The sequence below is a fragment of the Camellia sinensis genome, chromosome 14, assembly GCF_055761805.1.
Source record: "Camellia sinensis isolate YWXY chromosome 14, ASM5576180v1, whole genome shotgun sequence".
NCBI lineage: Eukaryota > Viridiplantae > Streptophyta > Magnoliopsida > Ericales > Theaceae > Camellia > Camellia sinensis.
In genome coordinates this window covers 132,011,816-132,035,102 of record NC_138974.1, presented here as the reverse complement: position 1 = coordinate 132,035,102, position 23,287 = coordinate 132,011,816, and the positions used below count along the sequence as shown (strand labels likewise).

General features: G+C 34.4%; 2 protein-coding genes across 2 annotated transcripts; both read left to right on the top strand.

Annotated features, from left to right (window-relative positions):
• The first annotated feature begins 2,075 nt into the window (after positions 1 to 2,075).
• LOC145807300 (uncharacterized) lies at positions 2,076 to 5,023 on the top strand. Its single transcript, XM_082905271.1, has 5 exons — positions 2,076 to 2,573; positions 2,635 to 2,692; positions 2,800 to 3,801; positions 4,234 to 4,427; positions 4,814 to 5,023. The coding sequence occupies exons 1-5, from the start codon at positions 2,076 to 2,078 to the stop codon at positions 5,021 to 5,023; spliced, it is 1,962 nt and encodes a 653-aa protein (XP_082761397.1).
• A 6,048-nt stretch (positions 5,024 to 11,071) lies between these two features.
• GH3.9 (putative indole-3-acetic acid-amido synthetase GH3.9) lies at positions 11,072 to 17,005 on the top strand. The gene is made up of 4 exons (XM_082904230.1): positions 11,072 to 11,481; positions 11,668 to 11,769; positions 13,263 to 14,089; positions 16,225 to 17,005. The coding sequence occupies exons 1-4, from the start codon at positions 11,186 to 11,188 to the stop codon at positions 16,830 to 16,832; spliced, it is 1,833 nt and encodes a 610-aa protein (XP_082760356.1). The 5' UTR covers positions 11,072 to 11,185; the 3' UTR covers positions 16,833 to 17,005.
• The last annotated feature ends 6,282 nt before the right edge of the window (positions 17,006 to 23,287 follow it).

Genomic DNA, 23,287 nt, shown 5'->3' with positions numbered 1-23,287 from the left:
AATTCTTACATGCAAGAACTAATTTTTGATCTATTTTGGGAGCTCATTGTGATTTTCCACGTTAATACCTCATTGGAACAAGTTTGGAAGCTTTGAAGCCAAGACACTTCATGCATGTTGTGTTCATGTCATACCATGGTTGATTTTACATAATTGGCATGCTTTTGGGCCTTGATTTTGTGACATGATCTTCAATTCATGATATCCTACAAGTTTCTAAATGTTTTCTTGAGTTTTTTGCCCAAAGGAGCAAGTTTGAAGCTTAAAACTCATGGTTTGCATCTTGCACAACAATATGGAAATTCCAGATTCTGCCTCTCCCCTCGAGCAACCACTTTGTGTTTTGCACCTCCGCTCGAGCATAAAATGTATGCTCCCAGAAGTTTACACATTTTTGTAGACCGCTCGAGCAACCAGAGTTACGCTCGAGCGAAGACATCAGTCTCACGCTCAAGCGACCGTTAAGTGTGCGTTGAGCGAAAAAATCAAGCAACCAGTACTTTTGCTAAGTTTGCAGACCGCTCGAGTGAAAGAATCTGCGCTTGAGCGACCACTCATATTTTTGAACACCCACTAGAGCGAAGAAAGTTACGCTCGAGCGAACCCTGTTTTCAACATGTTTTGGCATCCTCTTTGCATCCTAGACATTCCTAGGCCATATTTAAGACATAATATTGAGGATAAAGACCTAGAAACACACTAAGAATGTAATGAAACAAGCTAAGTATTATCCAAGTGTGTGGTTCAAAATGTGTATTTGTTATGGTTGTGTAAGTCACGCGCCGTGAGCCATCTGATTTGTCTGCTCTGTCTATCTACTTTTAGAGCCATCTGTGAGTAATAACTTAGTAAAGTTATGTTCAACTTTATTTATTTTCTGTATGATGAAATAAGATCTGTTTTCTGAAATGTTATATTCTGTACAATGATGATTTTCCAATTTCTGACATGTACTCGTGGCATCCTTAGTATCATGTGATATCTGTGTGCTGCTACCTGGTATCGGAGGTTACTTGTGCCAGAGGCTCCAACATAGAGCTCAACATATCTGTTACCCGGAGCTGGAGGTTCCTTTAAGGAACTGGTTATACATAACCACCATCTGTTCTGTATCTGTCTATATCTGTTCTGTTAACGCTAATGGATGTATTACGTATGATTAAGCATGAACTTTGTTTTTTGTAGAGGAATATGAATCTGTTTCTGAATGAAATATGTTTTCTGAATTTGATGTGGGTTATCATTCAATTAAAACCCTTTACTCTGTTATTATTCACTGGGCTTCTACTCACTCTATTATTTATGTATGTAGGTGACCAGACGCGTGACCAGGCTCAGAGTTGATCGCCTGGACTTCTGTTTTGTCGACCACCCTTTGTGCCTCCCGAGGAGGTTTTGGAAAGATTCGATTGGTCATGTTTTGCAAACGTATAAGACTTATTTTCTTTTGGATTATGAGCAAATTTTCTGTCTATCTATATATTGGGCTAAGTCCCCTTTTGATTATTTGTAATGAATATGACGTAAGACTACTGTAATTATGACGTTACGTGTATATATATAAAGTTTTGAAATTTTCTGTCTCATGTATGTCTGCACAACTCATTGGATGTTATATTTTATATACTTGCTTCCACAACCCCTCTATTATTATGATTTTTAGGTCAGAGGCCTTCAGTAATCCCTAGATTACTGGCCGGTTACAACGCTAAACCTAGAGGGGTAAGTTTAGGTCGTGACAGAGTGGTATCAGAGCACGAGTTATACCGCACACACGAGTTCATATGAGCTATAAGATGTCCTAGAAAAGAATTAGGGACATTTTATCAGCATGTGAGAGTAAGTGTGTACATTTCTGTAAATGAGAAAACTAAATCTGAACATGAACACATGAAATTGAAACGAATGAACTGGGATTGAATGTTCCGAACACTATGAAAAGAATTATTTGCCTATGTTTATTATTGTTTTGTTTACCTATAGTGATAAAAAATGCAAGAAGTGATGATGCAGCGGGATCTTCAGAGGCTTGAATGAGTTGAATGGAATAGATGCTCATAGCCCTAACTGAAACAATGATACAACAGCAAAGACAACAACCTCTGCCTTTACTGCCTCCTTCAGTCCAAGCTGAACCGGATAACAATGACATTGTAAATTTAACTCAGAAGTTCATGAAGATGAAACCATCGACTTTCTTGGGTGGTATTGAACCATTAAAGGTAGAGATATGGTTACTCGAGATGGAAAAATTATTCGAGGTATTTTCTTGCTCCGAGACTCAGAAGGTTCTCTTGGCCACCTATACGTTGAAAGGTGAAGCCCAAAGGTGGTGGTTGTTAATTCGAAATAGTAATGGGAATATGACATGGGCTCAATTCAATGAGATCTTCTATGACAAGTACTTTTTTCAGTGCTTCTGGGATCGAAAGATTTCTGAATTCCAAGAACTCAAGCAAGGCAACATGTCCGTAGCCGAGTCTGAGACTAAATTTGCTCCTCATATGGTGGATATGGACTACAAAAAAGCTCAGAAATTTGAGGGTGGATTGGATTTAGATGTATTTGATCAGGTAAGTGTCCTAAAGCTACCTACATATGTGGATGTGCTTGACTGAGTATTGATGGCAAAAGCTAATCTGGCAGCAAAGAAATAAGCTAAAGCGCCAACAACATAATGGAAGGGTAAACGGTAGGGGTACAGTTTCAAAAAAGGCCGTTCTTTTGTAAACAAAAAGCAAAACACGAGGTCTACAAGTAGTTCAAGTTAGAGCTGTGGGTCTATACCAATTTGTCCAGATTGTGGAAGGAAATATAAGGGTGTATGTTACCGTGCATCCGGTGCTTGTTTCCAATGCGGCGAGATAGGCCATGTAGTGAGAGATTGCCCACTTAGATCTGATAGTGCCAACCGTCCTACAGCAAGTTCAGCCGGATCCGCTTTTGCAGCTAGAACAAGTGCGAGAGCCAATATTGGGAGAGAAACTTTGAGGCAAGGCCGAGTTTTTGTAGTAGTGCCTGGTGATGTGCAGAACACCGAAGCTGAGGTGTCAGTTATACTCCCTGTTTGTGCTCAAAATGCATGTGTACTGATAGATTCTGGTTCTACGCATTCTTTCGTATCGCATGCTTTCTCTCGAAAATTAACTAGACCATCAGAACCTATGAATTATTTGTTATCTGTAACTACACCATCTGGAGGTTCTATGGTATGCACGTATGTTTATCCAGCATGTGAAATTGTGATTGGTAGCATGACATTATATGTTGATTTATTACCTTTGGAAATTGATCATTTCAACTGCATATTGGATATGGACTGGTTAATGAAGTACTGTGCATCTATTGACTGTGTGAGTAAATCTGTTGTATTTCGTCCACCTGGGTTACCTAAGTTTGTATTTGTTGGGAATGTGGTAGTTCTTCCTCCATACTTGATTTCTGCCATGAAAGTCGTTAAATTGCTTAGGAAGGGATGTAGGGGTTATATGTGTTGTGTTTTGACTAAGACTTTTGATAAACCTAATGTGGAAATTATTCCTATTGTTTGTGAATTTCCTGATATGTTTCCGAATGAATTGCCTGGGGACTTGATTGATAGGGAGATTGAATTCACCATTGATGTAGTACCCGAAACACAACCAATTTCCAAAACCCCATATAGAATGTCGACTTTTGAATTGAAAGAATTGAAAACTCAACTTCAAAAACTGTTAGACAAGAGGTTTATACGCCCGAGCACTTCATTGTGGGGTGCTCTAGTTTTATTTGTCAAAAAGAAATATGGATCTTTGAGACTATGTATAGACTATTGGGAGTTAAACAAAGTAATCATGAAGAACAAATATCCATTACCCCGAATAGATGATTTGTTTGACCAACTCTAGAGAGCCCAAGTGTTTTCCAAACTTGACATTAGATCGGGCTATTATCAATTGAAAGTTAAGGCAGAAGACATTGAGAAAACTGCTTTCCGAACTAGATACGACCACTACGAGTTTTTGGTAATGTCGTTTGGGGTAACCAATGCATTTGCAACATTTATGGACTTAATGAATAGGGTGTTTAAACAGTTTCTTGATGAATTTATCATTGTATTTATTGACGACATTCTGATTTACTCCAAAAGCGGGGAAAAACATGAAAATCATCTGAGAACTACCTTACAGATTCTGAGAGAAAAGAAATTGTATGCAAAATTATCCAAGTGTGAATTCTGGCTTGACAATGTAGCATTTCTGGGACATGTAATCAACAAGGAGGGTATCTATGTCGACCCACAGAAAATTGAAGCTATTGTGGACTGGCCTAGACCAACCAATGTATCAGAGGTTAGAAGTTTTCTAGGGCTTGCTGGCTATTATAGAAGATTTGTGAAAGACTTCTCCAAACTTGCCATGCCATTGACACAGTTGATGCAGAAAAATGTATTGAACTGATGAACGAGAGTCGACCTTTCAAGAACTAAAGACCAGGTTAGTAACTGCACCAATTTTGACTTTGCCTCATGGTATTGATGGGTTCCAATTTACAGTGACGCTTCATATATAGGTTCGGGATGTGTACTAATGCAAAATGGTAAGGTGATTGCTTATGCCTCGCGACAACTCCAACCACATGAAAGGAACTATCTGACCTATGACCTTGAACTTGCAGCTGTGATTTTTGCACTAAAGATTTGGCACCATTATCTGTATGTAGTGACTTGTGCTCTGTATACTGATCATAAAAGCCTAAAATATTTATTCACTAAAAAAAACTGAACATGAGACAGAGAATATGGTTAGAGTTGACTAAAAATTATGATCTGCAGATTTTGTACCATCCAGGGAAAGCCAATACCGTTGTAGATGCTTTGAGCCGAAAATCCATTGGCAATTTGTCATGTTTACTTACCAGTCAAAGAGAACTGCTACATGAATTGGAAAGAAATGAGATTGAAATTGTGTTGCGTAAACATAGTGGAATCCTAGCTGCCATTTCCGCTCAGCCTGCAATAATTGAAGAAATTAAAGAGAAATAACTTGACGATGAGTTTCTGAAAAAGATTGTAGATGAGCTTGACTCAAAACCAAGCCCAAGGTTTGTAATTGAGAATAATGTGTTAAACTTTCAGGGTAAGCTTTGTGTACCAGATTGTTTTGAACTGAGGAAGTGTGTTATGACCAAAGCCCATAATTCCAAATTTGCTATGCACCCGAGTAATATGAAAATGAACAAAGATTTGAAGTAAAACTTCTGGTGGCCTGGAATGAAGAAAAGTATTGCTGACTATGTGGCTAGATGTTTGCATTGCCAACAAGTTAAAGCTGAACATCAACGACCTGCTGGATTACTTCAACCACTTCCAATATCAGAATGGAAATGGGAGCACATTACGATGGAGTTTATTATGGGATTGCCTCGCTCCTCCTGAGGTATGGATTCTATTTGGGTCATTTTTGATCGTTTAAATAAATCTGCCCACTTTTTGCCTCTCAAACCTTTGTATAATGTGGATAAGTTGGCTAATTTGTATGTAAATGAGATTGTGAAATTGCATGGAGTTCTAGTTTCTATAGTATCTGACAGACATCCCAAGTTTACTTCGAGATTCTGGCAGAGTCTACAACAGGCTTTGGGGAGTGAACTAAGACTAAGTAGTGCGTATCATCCACAGATAGACGGTTAACCTGAACGGACCATCTAAACATTGGAAGACATGTTGCGGATGTGTGTGTTAGACTTCCAAGGAAAATTGATAGACTCATCTACCTTTGGCTGAATTTGTGTATAACAATAACTATCATTCAAGCTTCGGAATGGTTTCTTATGAAGCAATGTATGGTAGGAAGTGTCGTTCTCTAATTTGTTGGATTAAGGTATGTGATAGACCATTGCTAGGACTGGAACTTGTGGAAGAAACAAATGGAAAGGTGAAACTAATTTAGCAATGATTGAAAACTGCTCAGAGCCACCAAAAGAGTTACGCAGATGTCCGAAGAAGAGACAAAAAATATGAAGTCAGTGATCACGTGTTTATTAAAGTAACCCCAATGAAAGGCCAAACGCGGTTTGGAGTGAAAGACAAGTTAGCACCAAGATACGTTGGACCATATGAAATCCTTGAGAAAATCAATTCGGTGACGTATCGGGTAGCCTTACCGCCGGTCATGGAGCATATGTATAATATTTTTCACGTATCTCATGTGTTTGAACCAACTCATGTGCTTCTGAAAGATGATTTTACTTATGAAGAACGGCCAATACAGATTGTTAATCGCCGAATCAAAAGACTAAGGAACAAAGAAATTCCATCGGTGAAGGTTGATTAGCAAAACCATGGAGGGACTTATGTGACTTGGGAGACCGAAGAAGATATAATGAAGAGATACCCAGATTTGTTCCGTCTAGACCCGGCATTATTCTAAAACGAAGGTAATTCGAATTTGGAGGACCAAACTTTTTTAAGGAGAGAATACTGTAATAACCCCGACCTATGATTAGCTGTTAAACCATGATTAAGAATGCTTAATGAGTAATTAAGATGAAATTCTAAATTAATTGCATGTGTGTTTCATTATTTGTGTTCCTGCCTGTTTATCGTAGAACATCTGTTTGTGTTTCTACTTAGTTCTGTGAATTGAAGGGCTTATCGGCCACAGAATGTGGAATTAACTTGATTTATGTGTTACTTGTAATTTTTAGGAATTTATGATAGGTTTCATTGAAATTCGATTTGGAACAAATTAAATTAGAATAATTAATGTCAATTGATTAACTTGAGTTTAATTAAATCCCTAACCAAGCCTATATAAGGACACCCCAACACCTTGCATACACCTTACATTTCCATTCCTCATCTTTTAAAAGACAAAAATGAGAGAGAGAGAGAGAGAGAGAGAGAGAGAGAGAGAGAGATTGCATACACTTTACATTTCCATTCCTCATCTTTTAAAAGACAAAAACGAGAGAGAGACAGAGAGACAGAGAGACAGAGACAGAAGAGGTGAAGGGAGATCAAGCTAGGAATTGCTAGGGAAATTAAAAGAATTTGGTAGCATTGAGCAAGGCTTGCTAGAATTCAAGGGAATTAAGGCATCTAAGGTAAGAATTTAACCCTTAGCTATGTAATTGAGGTAATTAAACCATAGATTCAAGAGGTTTTAGTGTCTAACATGAGAATTAAGCTTGAGAGCTAGAATTGAGATCAAGTCATGCATTGTATGCATAATTCATGAGTTTTGAGGTTTGATTTCAACAAATTCTTACATGCAAGAACTAATTTTTGATCTATTTTGGGAGCTCATTGTGATTTTGCACTTTAATACCTCATTGGAACAAGTTTGGAAGCTTTGAAGCCAAGACACTTTATGCATGTTGTGTTCATGACATACCAATGTTGATTTTACATAATTGGCATGCTTTTGGGCCTTGATTTTGCGACATGATCTTTAATTCATGATATCCTACAAGTTTCTAAATGTTTTCTTGAGTTTTTGGCCCAAAAGAGCAATGTTGAAGCTTAAAACTCATGGTTTGCATCTTGCACAGCAATCTGGAAATTCTAGATTCTGCCTCTCTACTCGAGCGACAGATCTTGCGCTAGAGCGACCACTCTGTGGGTGTTTGGGAAGTGAGTTTTTATGTAGGTTTTTTTTAGTTGTAGGATATTATTGGAGAATTTTTTTTTTTTGTGTTTGGGAAGATAGTTGGGTTTTTTTGTGGTTGGATGTGATGTTTGTGAGAGAAAAAGTGAAATGATTATGGGGTTGGATGTGATATTTTGTTTGGATGTGTTTTTTTTGGTTTTGCAAAAAATTTGTTTTATTGTGAAAAAAAATCAAAAAAAACCTAAGTCCCAAACTTCCCAAACACCACCTCTGTGTTTTGCACCTCTGCTCGAGCGACCAAAAGTTGGCTCGAGCGTAAAATACATGCTTCCAAAAGTTTACCCATTTTTGCAGACCGCTCGAGCGACTAGAGTTGCGCTCGAGCGAAGACATCAGTCTCACGCTCCAGCAACCGTCGAGCGCGCGTCGAGTGGAAAAATCAAGCAACCAGTACTTTTGCTAAGTTTGCAGACTGCTCGAGTGAAAGAATTTGCGCTCGAATGACTACTCATATTTTTGAACACCTGCTCGAGCGAAGAAAGTTGCACTCGAGCGAGGAGCCTGTTTTTAGCAAATTTACCTAGCTGTTGAACAACATGGTTTGGCATCTTCTTTGCATCCTAGACATTCCTAAGCCATATTTAAGACATAATATTGAGGATAAAAACCTAGAAACACACTAAGAATGTAATGAAACAAGCTAAGTATTATCCAAGTGTGTGGTTCAAAATGTGTATCTGTTATGGTTGTATAGGTCACGCGTCGTGAGCTATCTGATTTGTCTGCTTTGTTTATCTTCTTGTAGAGCCATTTGTGAATAATAACTTAATAAAGTTATGTTCAACTTTATTTATTTTCTATATGATGAAATAAGATCTGTTTTTTGAAATGTTATGTTTTGCACAATGATGATTGTCTAATTTTTGACATGGATTTGTGGCATCCTTAGCATCATATGATATCTGTGAACTATTACCCGGTATCGGAGGTTCCATCATGGAACTTATTATATCTGTTATCTGTTACCTGTACCGGAGCCTCTAACATGGAGCTTAACATATCTGTTATCTGTTAACCGGATACGGAGGTTCCTTTCAGGAACTGGTTATACATAACCATCATATGTTCTGTATATGTCTGTATCTGTTCTGTTAATACTAATGGATGTGCCATGTATGATTAAGCATGAACTCTGTTTTCTGTAGAAAAATATGAATCTGTTTCTGATATGAAATTTGTTTTCTGAATCAGATGTGGGACATTATTCAATTAAAACCCTTTACTCTATTATTATTCACTGGGTTCCCGCTCACTCTATTATTTAAGTATGTAGGTGACCAGGCACGTGACCAAGCTCGGAGTTGATCGCCTGGACTTCTGTTTTGTCGGCCACCCTTTGTGCCTCCCGAGGAGGTTCTGGAAAGAGTCGAGTGGTCATGTTTTGTGAACGTATAAGACGTATTTTCTTTTGGATTATAAGAAAATTTTCTATTTATCTGTATATTGGGCTAAGTTCCCTTTTGATTATCTATAATGAATATGACGTGAGACTACTGTAATTATGACGTTATGTGTACGTATATAAAGTTTTAAAATTTTCTGTCCCATCTATGTCTGCACAGCTCATTGGACGTTGTATTTTGTATATTTTCTTCCGCATCCCCTCTATTATTATGATTTTTAAGTCAGAGGCCTTCGGTAATCCCTTAATTATTGGCCGGTTACGACGCTAAATCTAGAGGGAGGGAGTTTGGGTCGTGATAGACACCCACAATACCGTTATGAACTGATGATGTTAACTCGCCAATGTTACGGCCGACGGATGGTGACAGTTCAAGGACCCTCAAAAACCACGCCGAATCACCTTCACGAATGTGCTTAAAGGGTTTTTTTTTTCTTTTTTTTTTCTAGGATTTTGATGGGTGCTATGCAACGTGTTTTCGGGGATGAAATGTTATTTTGGGGATGAATATTCGCCGATCAACATTGATAATCCCTACGTCTCAATCACACATAATGAGAATCCAATCAACAACATTTTGATGGAAACCAGAAATTTCGGGATGGAAGGAAAACCAAAAAAATGGTATAGTATACTTTTGGGCATTTTAGTAACTACAACATCAGTAAAAACCCACAACTACCCATTTCCAAATACAAAACTAGTGCTAACTTAAAGGGGTTTAACGTAATTGACATTCACGTAGGATTTTTCAAGCTATAAAAAAAAGGAAGGACTAAATGGTTTATCATATCAAAATTTGAGATTTATTGGTGTTTCACCCAAAATAATTTCCATGAAAAACTTTTTTTAATTTTTTTTTCTTATATTTTGTTATGACTTTAAAATTAATTGCCAGTAATTGTACAAGTGGTGATGGCATTGATAAAGTTTTGGTTTAGAAATTTTTTATAAGGGAAAAATATTTTTTGGTCCAATAATTCTTAGTTGACTATGATTTTTCTTTTTCTTTTTTTACTTTGATTATTTTTTTGTTTTTTTGGTATCAAACGCCAAAAAAAGTAGAAAATATTTTTCAAAAATTGTTATTCACCCAATCAATCAAAACATTAGTTACCTTAAATTTTCTTAATGCGTTTGTTTAAAATTTTAAATGTGAATATGTGATATTGTCCAATAAAAAATTGTTTTTTAAAAAAATTATAATTTTTTTAAATTTTAAAATATAATTTACTAAATTATATACTGGTTGACAATGAACTTTGCAGATATGACGTTATAATTGAACATGTGCAAGCCATGTGGGGAAACAAAAATCATTTGATGATTGTTCCGTCCATGACGATAATATATGCTTTATGTGTCTTTATGTAGTTGGGATGCTTGACTTTGAGGCAATAATAGTTCATTACTCTCTTCCTGTATATGTTTTTTTTTTTTTTTTTTTTTTTGGTATTTAAAAAAAGGGTGTGCCAGACTTAGCCAGACCACAGCGCCGGGTAAGGCTTCCCCAATTTTAGAACCAACGAGCTGAAATAGGGGAACGCAAGGGCGCCACACTGAGAGGCAATGGGGACTGGAACATAGGTTAAAAGCATTTATGTTACTTCTTATTAATAATATTTCTCTGATAAAAAAAAATGTGCGTCTTTATGTATATAGACATATATTTTAAAATGCAACAAAATGGAGTATTATATGAATTAATAAAAAATTTTAATAATAAAGGTGGCACAAAAGATTAAAATTTTAAAACTTAAAACAAAATATACTTGAAATATATTATAAGAACAAATTATTTAAAAATAAAAAATTTATTAACTCCCTAGTGGATAATACGGCAAAGCCCAATGATCCCAAATCCACAAAAGATTGCGGGGCCGCATTGTGGATGGAACCAACCAGCTTGCCTAGTTACCAATCATGCACAAAAAGAATTTTTTTTTGGTTTTTTTGAGGTAAATTTTTTTTTATGAAAATCACAGTGCTAGACATACTATTTACACACATATATATATGGACCCTTTGAGTTCTGAAACTATTGAACAAGAAGTATTTTGAGTACTGAAACTATTATCTCCATAGTTTTCTTGTACCAATTTACTATTTTCTTGCTCATTTTTCAAACACAATGGATGGGAAAAAATTAGAATACAAAGGAGTGGAGGCATTAAAGGAGGTTGAGAAGCTAACCATGAAGGCTGATGAAGTTCAAGAGAGCATTTTAAAAGAGATCTTAGCAAGAAATGGACAGACTGAATATTTGAACAAGTACATGGCTGCTTCAGGATCAAAAGATGTGTCAGAGTTTAAGCGGTGTGTACCGGTTATTACTTATAATCGTATCCAATCCTATATCCAAAGAATCGCTAATGGCGAAGACTCTTCCCTCATTACCGGTCACCCAATAACCGAGATGTTATGCAGGTTTCTCTATTTGTTGCACCAACTTCATTACGTCTTTCCGTTTGTGTTGAATCACGTAAATTTGAGTATATTTTTTATAACATGTGCATGAACGTGTAATAATCTCAACATGGTACTAGCTATCTTTATACTCTATACTAGGAACCTGCCTTAGTTGCTAAACTTTGTGTGTTTCTGCATTTGCAGTTCAGGCACTTCAGCTGGAGAGCCTAAGATGATGCCATCAATTGCAGAAGATCTTGACCGTCGAACCTTTCTATATAATCTCATCACGCCAATTATAAACCAGTTAGACGCTTCTTCCCATTTTCAACTTTTATTGTCTGTAGATATGTGTTCACCTTTTAGTTTTCCTGGATAAGCATTGTAGATGTCGATATATCTAAATCTGCTTTTAGGCTTTCAACTTTACTTACAATATATGTTATGTTGTCGTCCATTGAGTGATACAACGGATGACTTTTGGTAAGCAGTGATGTCACATATTTGTCTGGAGTGCCTGCATGTTTTCTACATTCCACTTCAATGTAGCAAAATTCCAACTGCTCTTTCATCATCATCATCCAACCAAATTAGAGTGCTAAAGTCGTGGGTTTTTTTTTTTTTTTTGGTGTGAATGTTTCAAAAAATTAAAATATTTATGTAAATAACCAACTTTTTAAATTATTTATTAAATTAATATACTTTTTAAAATCACAGATTTAAAATACAATTATGGTGAAATTGCATTTTAAATATGTGATTTCATATTGACATGACCCACATTTATACTTCACTAAGTCATGTTAATATGAAATCGCATTTTCAAGATGTAATTTCACAATGAAATATTACATGTTCAAAATGCGATTTTATGATGAAGTTGCATTTTGAACTTGAGTTTTTAAAAAAGTAAGTTAATTTGATAAATAGTTTGAAAAATGAGTTATTTTGATAAATAGTTTCATTTTTTAGAATATTTACATATAAAAAAAAAACTCCTAAAGTTGCATGGGTTAGTGAAGATTGGAGTGTTTTTAATTATTGATATTTTTAAAATTTATCTTTCATTTATAATTAATTTTAAAAATTTTATTGTTAATTTTTTTTTAAAAACTTTTTGTGACAATCTTTTAGCGACAATCATCGCAATGATGCTTCCCAAATATTTTTTGTGACAAATTTTTTGCGATTACGAACAAAAAGTTCGATCATTAAAAGTTAAAACTCTTAATGTAATTGAATCACAAATAGAAGTATAGGGTTAAAAATTAATGTAATTGAAACTATAAGAATTAAAATAAATTATTTGATAAATGAAAGAGATTAATAGTATAATTTACTCATAATCTTGTTTTATTGAGTGCTCATCTTGCATGAATGCATTGCTCACGTTTTAAGAAAATTTCTATGTATGAACCACAAAAATGTACACTACTCGGACAGAAGTGATTCTAATGGATGCATGTGTGCATGCTCTGATATATATCTTGCGTCATGGTGCTAGTGCTCATGCTGTGTAACACACCACTTGTTTGCTTGCCCATTATATGCACCCATTTTTGAAAAATACGAAACAGCATTTTAGATTTAGTCGTTTTTGTCATCATGATAATAGAGATAAAAAATTCACATAAATAAAATATTATGTAATTCAGAACCATTTTAAGACATGTATGTGTGCTTCACAGTGGTAAGTGATTTTTTTAAATTCCATTAATGCCATGACCGTCACGTTGTTATTATTATTTTTTTGTATTAACTTAATATTCGGCCATTGAACCACCACATTGTTATTCCAGATATGTCCCTGGTCTCAATGAAGGCAAGGCCATGTTTCTTTACTTTGTCAAGGCAGAAAAGCTAACCCCATGTGGCTTGCCAGCTCGAACCGTGCTCACAAGCTACTATAAAAGCAAACACTTCAAGTACCGAACCCCCGACCCATACAACGATTTCACAAGCCCTGATCAAGCCATCTTATGCAACGACAGCAACCAAAGCATGTACTGCCAATTACTTGCCGGCCTCGTCCACCGCCACCACGTCCTCCGCCTCGGAGCTGTCTTTGCCTCCGCCCTCCTCCGCGCCATCTCCTTCCTCGAACGCAAGTGGACCCACTTATGTAATGATATCCGTATCGGCCAACTGGACCCCATGATAACCGACCCCGGTTGCCAATCGGCCATGTCGGTTCTGCTGTCATCGCCAGACCCGGGGCTCGCCCGAGAGATCGAGGAAATTTGTGGCCGGCCGTCGTGGAAGGGGATAGTGTGTCACATATGGCCCAGGGCTAAGTACATTGAGGCAGTGGTGACGGGGTCCATGGCACAATATGTGCCATCACTTGAGTATTTTAGTGATGGGAAATTACCTATGGTGTGTACTATGTATGCTTCTTCAGAGTGTTATCTTGGTGTGAATTTGAGACCTTTGTGTAACCCTGATGACGTGGCGTTCACACTCTTGCCTAATATGGGGTATTTTGAGTTTATACCTTTGGGAGAGAATGGGACGATGTTGAAGGAGATAGATGATGAAGAAGTAGAGGTAGCGAAGGATAAGCTTGTGGACTTGGTGGACGTCAGGCTTGGCTGTTATTATGAGCTGGTGGTTACTACATTTGCTGGTAATAACTACTATTGAACGGGGTTTGGTTTTAACTTTTTGAATTAAGTTTTTTAAAAATTGATTTTTTTTAATTTTTGTATTTTTTGTTTTTAGGGAATATTTTTAAAATTTTAAACATATTTTTTTATTTTTTTAGATGCACATCACTGGGATGTATCTAAAAAGTAAAAAAATTGTAAAAAATATTTTAAAAAATTAATAAATACATAAAAATACATAAAAATACTAAAAATATACTGAATTCTCTTTTTTTTTTTTGTATTTTTGATATTTAGTGAATTTTTAAAAGATTTTTTTCACAAAAATTATATTTTTATGTGTATTTATGTTCGGTGTATCTAAAAATAAAAAAAAAATACTTAAAATATTAAAAAAAATTAGTAAAAACAAAAAAAAAAGGGAAAATCAGAAAGTAAAATTTTCTGAAAAGTATTTTTGAAAAATAAAAAACAGGCAAAGTTATTATCATTTTTTATTTTTTATTTTGAAAAATGATAGTTGTGATCAATGTTTTGAAAATCGGATTGGTGAATGAATTGAAAAAGTAATTGGGTGAATGGATCACTAGTTCAATCACCGGTGTACCGAAATTAAACCGTAATGTCATAATTATATTATAAATATATATTAAAATTTATACGTATAAAAAATATAGATATTAAAATTACAAAAAATAATAAATAATAAACAATTACAAAAAAAACATTTCTTAAATTTTATTTTATGTTTTTTATACATTAATTTTTAGTAAAAATAATTAAGATAATATTGAATATATAGTATATATATTTATTACATTACTAACAATTGTGTTGATGGCTCAGTGGTTTGAGTGCTTACTTTTTATGCACTTAATTTCATATTTAAACCCTCTCCATAACATATTTTTAGAAGAAATTTCAATATTTCAAACTGGACCGGTTCTTATGTCAACCCGTTCAAACCATCTCCACAACATATTTTTAGAAGACATTTCAATTCTTCAAACCCGACAGGTTCTTATGTCGACCAGTGATCGGTTCGCCGGTTATTTCGATTGAACTAGCGATTCTTCCAATTTTCAAATTCTAAACTGGTTTTGAGTATAGTTCGGATTTGGAGGGTCATTTAGATCAAAACCAGGTCTGATTACCAGTCTGATCGGCCAGTCTGGTCCGAGTTTGAAAATATTGGTTATGATGTCTTCCGTGTGATATATAGAATTTATTATATTTAGAAAATAAGATTCACCATAAAATATGAAAAGTTTGAGAAAAAGAAAAAACAATAAAAATAAAATAAAAGTTTGGATAAAGAGTATTTGCTATTCAGCTTAAAAATTAGTTATTCTCTAATTATTAATTAATTATCTTGTTAACATATCATTAAGTTTAGAAAGTGGATTTGTATACCATTTTCCTTGAATAAAATATGCCCACGATCACCACATTTCTGTTTTTTTTTAGTGTAAAGTTCCATATTTTCTTCGTCTTTAGTTATTTGTTTTCAAATTTTTTCCAAAAAAAACAAATCACTTTTAAATTTTTTTAGACTAGATCAACCTAAAAAATAAAAAACTTGACACTGTAAATTTTTTTTATTCTAAGGTGAAAAAGGTTCAAAAGAAAATGTGGTTATTTATTGCTACTGCCAAACTGATAAAAATGTTAAAAAAACCCAATAAGGAAAAAAAAAAAAAAAAAGTTGACTTTTAATTTTTTATGACTTTTTTATGAGGTGAAAAAAATTAATATGTTTAGAATAATTTTCTTCGTTGAATAAGTAGTTGTAAGAGAAAAAGTGATTAATTGATATATATAATGTGATATTTTATTTTTATTTTTTAACTTTTGAACTTTTTCTTTTGACTTTAGTTTGTTTTGGGAAGTAAGAAAAAAAGATAGGTTATTGACCTTTTTTTGACCTTTTTTTTTTTTTTTTAAAGTGCAAAAAGATATGGAGGTAATGTGATCTAAATAAGTTAATAAACCAATAAATTTGCTTCTTTTTTTTTTTTAATTTCTAATTGTCAAAATAGCTCTCTGTAACTTTTTAAACTAAAAATTAGCTGCCAAACGTACGCGCATATTATTTTCTTTTAAGCCAAACATGTGGCTAACTAATGCTTTCTTTTTTCTTCGATGATTGATCTAGGATTATACCGGTATCGTATAGGCGACGTTCTTCAAGTGACAGGATTCCACAACCGAGCCCCACAATTCCGATTCATTTGCAGGAGAAACGTCATTCTCAGCATCGATAACGACAAAACCAATGAAGAGGACTTGCACAAGAGCATCACGAAAGCCAAAAAACTCCTGCAACCCTACAATGCTCTACTCGTGGAATACACTAGCTATGCTGATACATTATCTGTACCGGGGCACTACGTCATTTTTTGGGAGATCAAACATTGCACATCACTAATTGACGACCACAACAACAATAACAACAACAATGTTGTCACTACTACTACAATTGATGCAAAGGTGATTCAAGAGTGTTGCATTGCAGTGGAAGAGGAGCTTGATTACATTTACCGGCGATGCAGAGCTAACGACAAGTCTATAGGGCCACTTGAGATACGGGTGGTTAAACCGGGCACGTTTGAAGCACTGATGGACATGTTCATTGATCAAGGAGGATCGATTAATCAATATAAGACGCCGAGGTGTATCAAATCTAATGATGCACTGAAATTGCTCAACTCTCAGGTCATTGATTGCTTCTTTAGCCCTAGAGATCCTGCATGGCATGCCTGAATAATATGGTGATCAGGAAAAAATTTTATTTAGGTTATGAGTGATTTGTGAGGGTTTTAAGACCCCTTTATTTTGTACAAGTGTTGGGAACATTCAATAGGTACAACAATATGTTCGTGTACTCAGAGCATTTTATGCTGCCAAACTTGAGCCGAGGATCATTTGTTCTCAAATTACTTGGTTTTCTGTGTCCTAAACTAATATGCGCATTGGCCTATAGCTCATGCAAACCATAAAATGAATATCCCCACCATTGGAGATAAAATGAACTAATCTATTTGAGTTTATTTGTTAATTAGATTCGCTAAATCCTCCATGTAAACAAATTAACTTAAATACGATTTAAAAATAGTTAAAATTTTAAAATCAAACTTAAACAATTGATTACTCGATTCATTTACAATTATTGAAATACCATCCATACATGTCATCATGATCATGCATTTTCCAAACAATTTGGAATTTTGTTTGAGAAAGTCGAATCCAATGAAAGGTTCAAGTCAATTTGAGGCAGGCCACAATAAGTTTGAAATTTTATGTTGCAAATTTATAAATAAAAAAAAAAAAAAAAAAAAAGTGAGTTTAGGTGCTTTAGCAGACAGTACTATGCCCGAGCATGCCTCAACAGGCGCATGCGATTCCCTCTTCGTGACTCAAAAATGAAGTGATAGGCTTGTAATATACTGTTGGATTAATTATATTTTTAGTTCCAAAGTGATTTTAATTCTTAAATTATGTCAATCTGGTTCGTAATATATTAAAAACATGTTTTAATTTAGTTCTTAAATCTAAATCGAACATTTTTATATATTGAATATCAAATTGACACAATTTAAATATTAAGAACTAAATCGAAACATTTTTATACATTGACACCAATTTGACGCAATTAAATAGTAAGGATGAAATTGAAATACTCTTATATATTAGAATAAAATGATACAAGACTCATACTTTAGAGACAACTTCATAAAAAAAAAAAAAATTGTAATTTCAATTATTAAAATTGATAATCTTTTTCGTTAATTTATAATTTTTTTTAAAAAAAAAAAACTTGCACCGAGTGCAATTTCTCCTTTTTACTAAGTAGTGGACACCATTTTTGACAACCCAATTAAAAATTGCTTCCACTTATTCTTTGAAGCTTTATATTAAGAATGAGGAAACCAAAATTTCAGTTTTTTTTTTTTTCCCTCATAGTTTTCTTCATCATCTAATGTTAATGGCTCACTATATATATTAGATTTCATTGGAGATTTGGGCTGGTTTGATGTTAATGTTTGTTTTCTTTAATAGCTGAGGGTGTTTAGACCAGTTTATGTGTACATCGATTAATTTTTGAGTGATCAATTCCACCATTCAGTAATGGAGAGTTTAATTAAAGTAAGAGCAGAGTTCTTTATGAATTGATTCAATACAAAGATTAATAACACTTAAAAGACTTCAAACCTGAGGCCAATGTTGGCTGTTGATTGCGTTTGCTTTGTCTGTTTTTATTTGTTTAATTTGTTGAAGTTTATGATTTGATCGTCCAATTTCGATGCCATTGTCAAATTATCAACCAACTCTCTTTCTTCTAATTGGAATTTGTTTGGTCTTACCACGAGGTCGTTTGACCCAATCACCAAAGCCGAACGGGGCCTCCAAAAATAGAGGCCACGATTCAAGCCCAATTTTTGACTATTTTCTTTCTTTTTATTGGCATGAGATGGGCTATCATGAGCCTACAATTGGGTCAGGCCCAAATAGTGTTGAGAGGATCATTAGGAGTGTTTACGGTTCGGTTGAGGTCTAAAAACTTTTGATCCGCCATCCGTCTACCGGATGAGCAGATTAGAAAAATTAATCTGCATCTGTCTGCTGAATCGACAAATGCAAATTGAGCGGATTGACAAATTGGCGGATGGATGTGAATCGGTTTGACAGTTTAAACTTTTACAAATTTTGAACATAATATAACAATTTATCAATATTTTTTTTGGATAACAATCCAACTCAACATAACCAAAAGATTATCAAATAAATTGTCAAATACCAATAATAAATATATATAAAAAAATCATGCATTACCAAAACTATTTCATTAATTTTTTTTTTATTCAAAAACTATTTAATTTGATTTTTTAAAATATGACAAAATCAATCCTAATATTTTCCATACAAAGAATTAAATGTCAACCCTTTCCATTTGATAAAAAGATTTCCAAATTGAAAACAAATTAAATCACAATAGTATATCTAAACTCTTTTTCAATTGAAAATACAAACAAAATATCTAAAAAAATTAAAAATATAAAGTCTTACAAATTACTAGGGTTGCTCGCGGTTTGGCGATTCGGTTACAGTCAAAGAAACCTCAAATCCACCATCCCTCTAAAACTAGGTGGATTGGAAAAAATCAATCCTCAACCGTCTGCTCGTCATTACGCATCTGTCCAAAATACAACGGATCGATTCGATTTGATCTGTTTAGACAGATCAAAATATCCGCTGCTCACCCTAATATGAGAAGCACATCTGTCGCAAAGATGATGTCAAGGCCCAATTTTTATTTTTTAAACTTTTATTCATACTGCTAGTTTATTTCGTTAGCTATAAACGAGCCCATTAGAACAGACCAGGTTCTTTGCTATTACTGTCATAATTTTAAAAAATAATATAAAAAAAGGAGATACAAACTAATTTAATTAATTTTTTATTAATTACTCAAGTGTGTGTAGAATCCAGATGTTGATTTAGGAGTCTTGTTAACCATTTTTCAAATTGCTTAAGATACAAATAAATATAATAAACAAAAAAAATAAAACTTTTGTACACATTTTACATATTTAATTTTTTTATACACTTTTTACGTACTTTCATACACTTAAGTTATACAAATATATGGAGATTATACACAGCTCATTAGGCAGTGGTTAACATTAAACTAATTGTAGTTTTTATTTTTTCTATCTTCTAGTGACCATTTCTATATATCACTTCGTGCATTTTTGAACACTAGAATCTGAAACAAAGAAAAGAAAGGAAGAAAGAAAGTGAAGTCTTTTTGACAGAAAGTGAAGTCTGAAAAGGTAATGCATTGCATGGGAATGTACTGTCTAGGTACTAAATATTCTTATATATATATATATATATATAGGAGAGAGAGAGAGAGAGAGAGAGAGGAATCTTTATGAATGCAGGCATTGAATTGCTATCACCAAGTTGCATTACTGAAAATTCTAGTGGTCACTTGTGAAGTGATCATCCTATCTCCACATATCTCATTATGTCAGGAATATATAGAGAGAGAAAAGAAAAGGGAACATATATATATATAATAATGTAATAAAAAATAATAATATTGAAGTGTCACTAATACTTTTTTTTATTTTACCTATCATTATCTTTGGGAGGGGATACTTTGCCCCTTAATATGAAAACTGGATTAACTTTAAGTCAAGGCCCAATTTTAAAAGGCCTAGCCATCGACAATATGTTTGGAGTACATTATATAAATATATTTTTTTGGGGAGGAAAATTACCCATAAGTCTCATGTAGAATATGTAGACACCATTTAATTCTATAACTTTTTGAGTACATCAAAAAGTCATTTCTCCTCTCTCTCTGCTTTTTGCTTTCCTCTTTACGCCTCCTCCTCTAAGCCTAATCTCAGTTCTAAAGTCAAACAAGAAGGCGATGAAGAACAAGAACAAGAAGACGCTCATCCTCAGATCTGTGCTTAGATTGAACAGATTTGTGTATGTATCTTTGTCAATTTCTCTCTCTATCTACAGATTTTTTTTGGGATAGTTGTTGATCTATGGTTGTTGTTGTTGATGATGAAATAGATCTATAATATCATTGAAACAGATCTGTAATGACTCAGATTTGTACAGATATCACACAGATTTGTAATGAGAAAATTTTCGAATTCTGAACAAGTTATTTTCAAATTTTAGTTACAGGCGGTGAAAACTGTAAAATTTTGCAATTTCAAATTTTTTTTTTTGGTGCTGGAATGAATCATGGTTTAAAACTGTAAAATTTTGCAGTTTTATAACATTTTTTAGAACTGTAAAATTTTACAGTTTCATAACATGTTTTAAACATTCCGACGAGTCTCCGGCGATGTTGAACATTCTGACGAGTCTCCGGCGACCGTTTGACGGAAGTACGACGGTAGTAAGATGTGAACAGTGTCTGTAAATTAAAAAAAAAAAAATTTGGTAATAATTAAAAATGTATTGGACTAATTGATGCAAATATTTTGTTTTGGGATTAGCTGGGTTTTGAACTTAGTACATAAGACTTATCAGTAAATTCCTCACTTTTTTTCTTCTTTTTTTTTTGAGGTCAAATTACCTTTTTATTTTTTTACCCACCTTTTCGTAAAAATTAAAATAATACACTTCTTTAAATCATTCTAAAATCTACTCTTCCAACCCATTATGTTTACCGTCATTGTGGTTCCATATCGACTGGATTTTGTAATTCCTCGTTGAGAATCAGACACCCAAGGGCCATTGGTGGCAATGGAAAAGCACACAGTTCGATTTGATTTACAAGAATAAAATAATTATAATGTTCATTCTCATACTTAATTATTAAGATAATAATAAAAATATATTATAAATAAAATCAACATTTACTATTATAAAAGAATAGTCATTTCATAATGATGGTAAGGAATAATTATAACATTCTATTCTATTCTATTTCATTTCAATTAACCCAAATATTATATAGGGCAAATTACATATACACCCCTCGAGGTTTGGCTAAATTACAGATACCCCCTGAGGTTTGAGAAATTACGAATTCTCCCCTGAATGCTATATTTGCATAAGAAATTAGGGGGTAATTTGTTATGAAATATAAACCTCAGGGGGTAAATTGTTATGAAAATACAAACCTCAGGGGGTATCTGTAATTTAACCAAACCTCGAGGGGTGTATATGTAATTTGCCCTATTATATATAGATTAGCCATGCTCAGCACTTGAGTTTCAGGCCCCGTCTGTTTTCAGATGTAGAATGAAGGGGATTAATAGCAAGGGGATTGTTAGTGGAGGAATTAAATAAAATTGTATTTGTTTTGATGATAGTTGTTAGTATAGGAATTGTTGAATTATTTTTATATAAAATAATAAAAATATATAAAAAATTAAACATCAATGTTTAAAATAAAATTCCCAATATGTAAAAAATAAAAAAATTTCTAATCCCCTAACTATTTTTCTAATACCACCTCCACCTCCTCCATCTCAATCCCCCTTTCAACCTCCATCTTAATCCCCTCCTCCATCCTAATCCCTTCCCCAACTCTATAAACAAACACAACACTAAATAACCTCACCTCTATCCTAATCCCCTCCCATCTATTACACCACAAAACAAACGAGGCTTCAGTACTGGAGTCCCTTACCCCTCAATCCTCCTCAAAAAAAGAAAGAAAACAAAAAAATTGGATTTAAAGACCCATTATTTTGATTGGGCATGTGGTGGAAAAATGTTTTTTTAAAAAAAAGTTACTTTTTAATTTTTTAATTTTACAAATCTAACGTTAATATAGTAGTAAAAAAATTACAATATATTCCAATGCAACACCATAAATTCAAACATGAAATCTCACACCTAAACGTCCGCACTTCGTATAATGAAGAGGAGAGCTAGGCGTTGGCGATTTCCTAAAAGTTTCAAAACTTTGCTTTTTATTTATTATTATTTGTATTTACTTATTTATTTATTTATTTTAATAGTATTTGTGTGGGTGAAAATCTGACCACACTGCCTGCTTAGTGATCAACTGGAGAGCACAGGCAGAATAGATGGCTTCAGCAACCTGAAACAGAAAGAAAAGGCTCCGGCAGTGGTTCTTCCACCCGGGGGCACTCCGACGATCAAGTCAGTATATCTCTCAAAGATAATCGAGTGCTAAACTTAATACTCAAAACATAAATTGCATACCTTCGACCCACGGGGGTGCCTCTCTGTAGACACCCAATTTTTGACCGACCTTAAGACTCAGACGTCACCGATTGAGCGCTCGGTGATATTGCATATCGTGTTTGTTCAGAAGTTTCAGAGTCGCGGCCGTGAGCCCTGCCTCCGGACTTCCGAACCCTTTTCTGTGCCTTGTCTCGGTTTACGAACCAGACTCGGTTTTCTCTGTTTCTTTTCCTAAGGGGAGGGAGAGGCCCCGTAGACCATCTCTCAGTGGCCGTAGGCTACATTTTGTGGCCATAGGCCATTTTGCCCATTTCGGAGCCCGGTTCCCGGTTTTCGGAGCTGTCAGGCCGTGTGCCTCGGTTCGGGACCGCTTAACCATCTCCGTTTGCTCTAAATTTTGGCATACATCTTATTTGCTCCCTTTTGAGGGACACTGGGGTCAGAGAAACCCACTTCGTGGCCGAACGCCACTTTCGGTGCTTAACAGCCCATTTTCGGGACCCCGAACTACGCGTTTTGGCCCC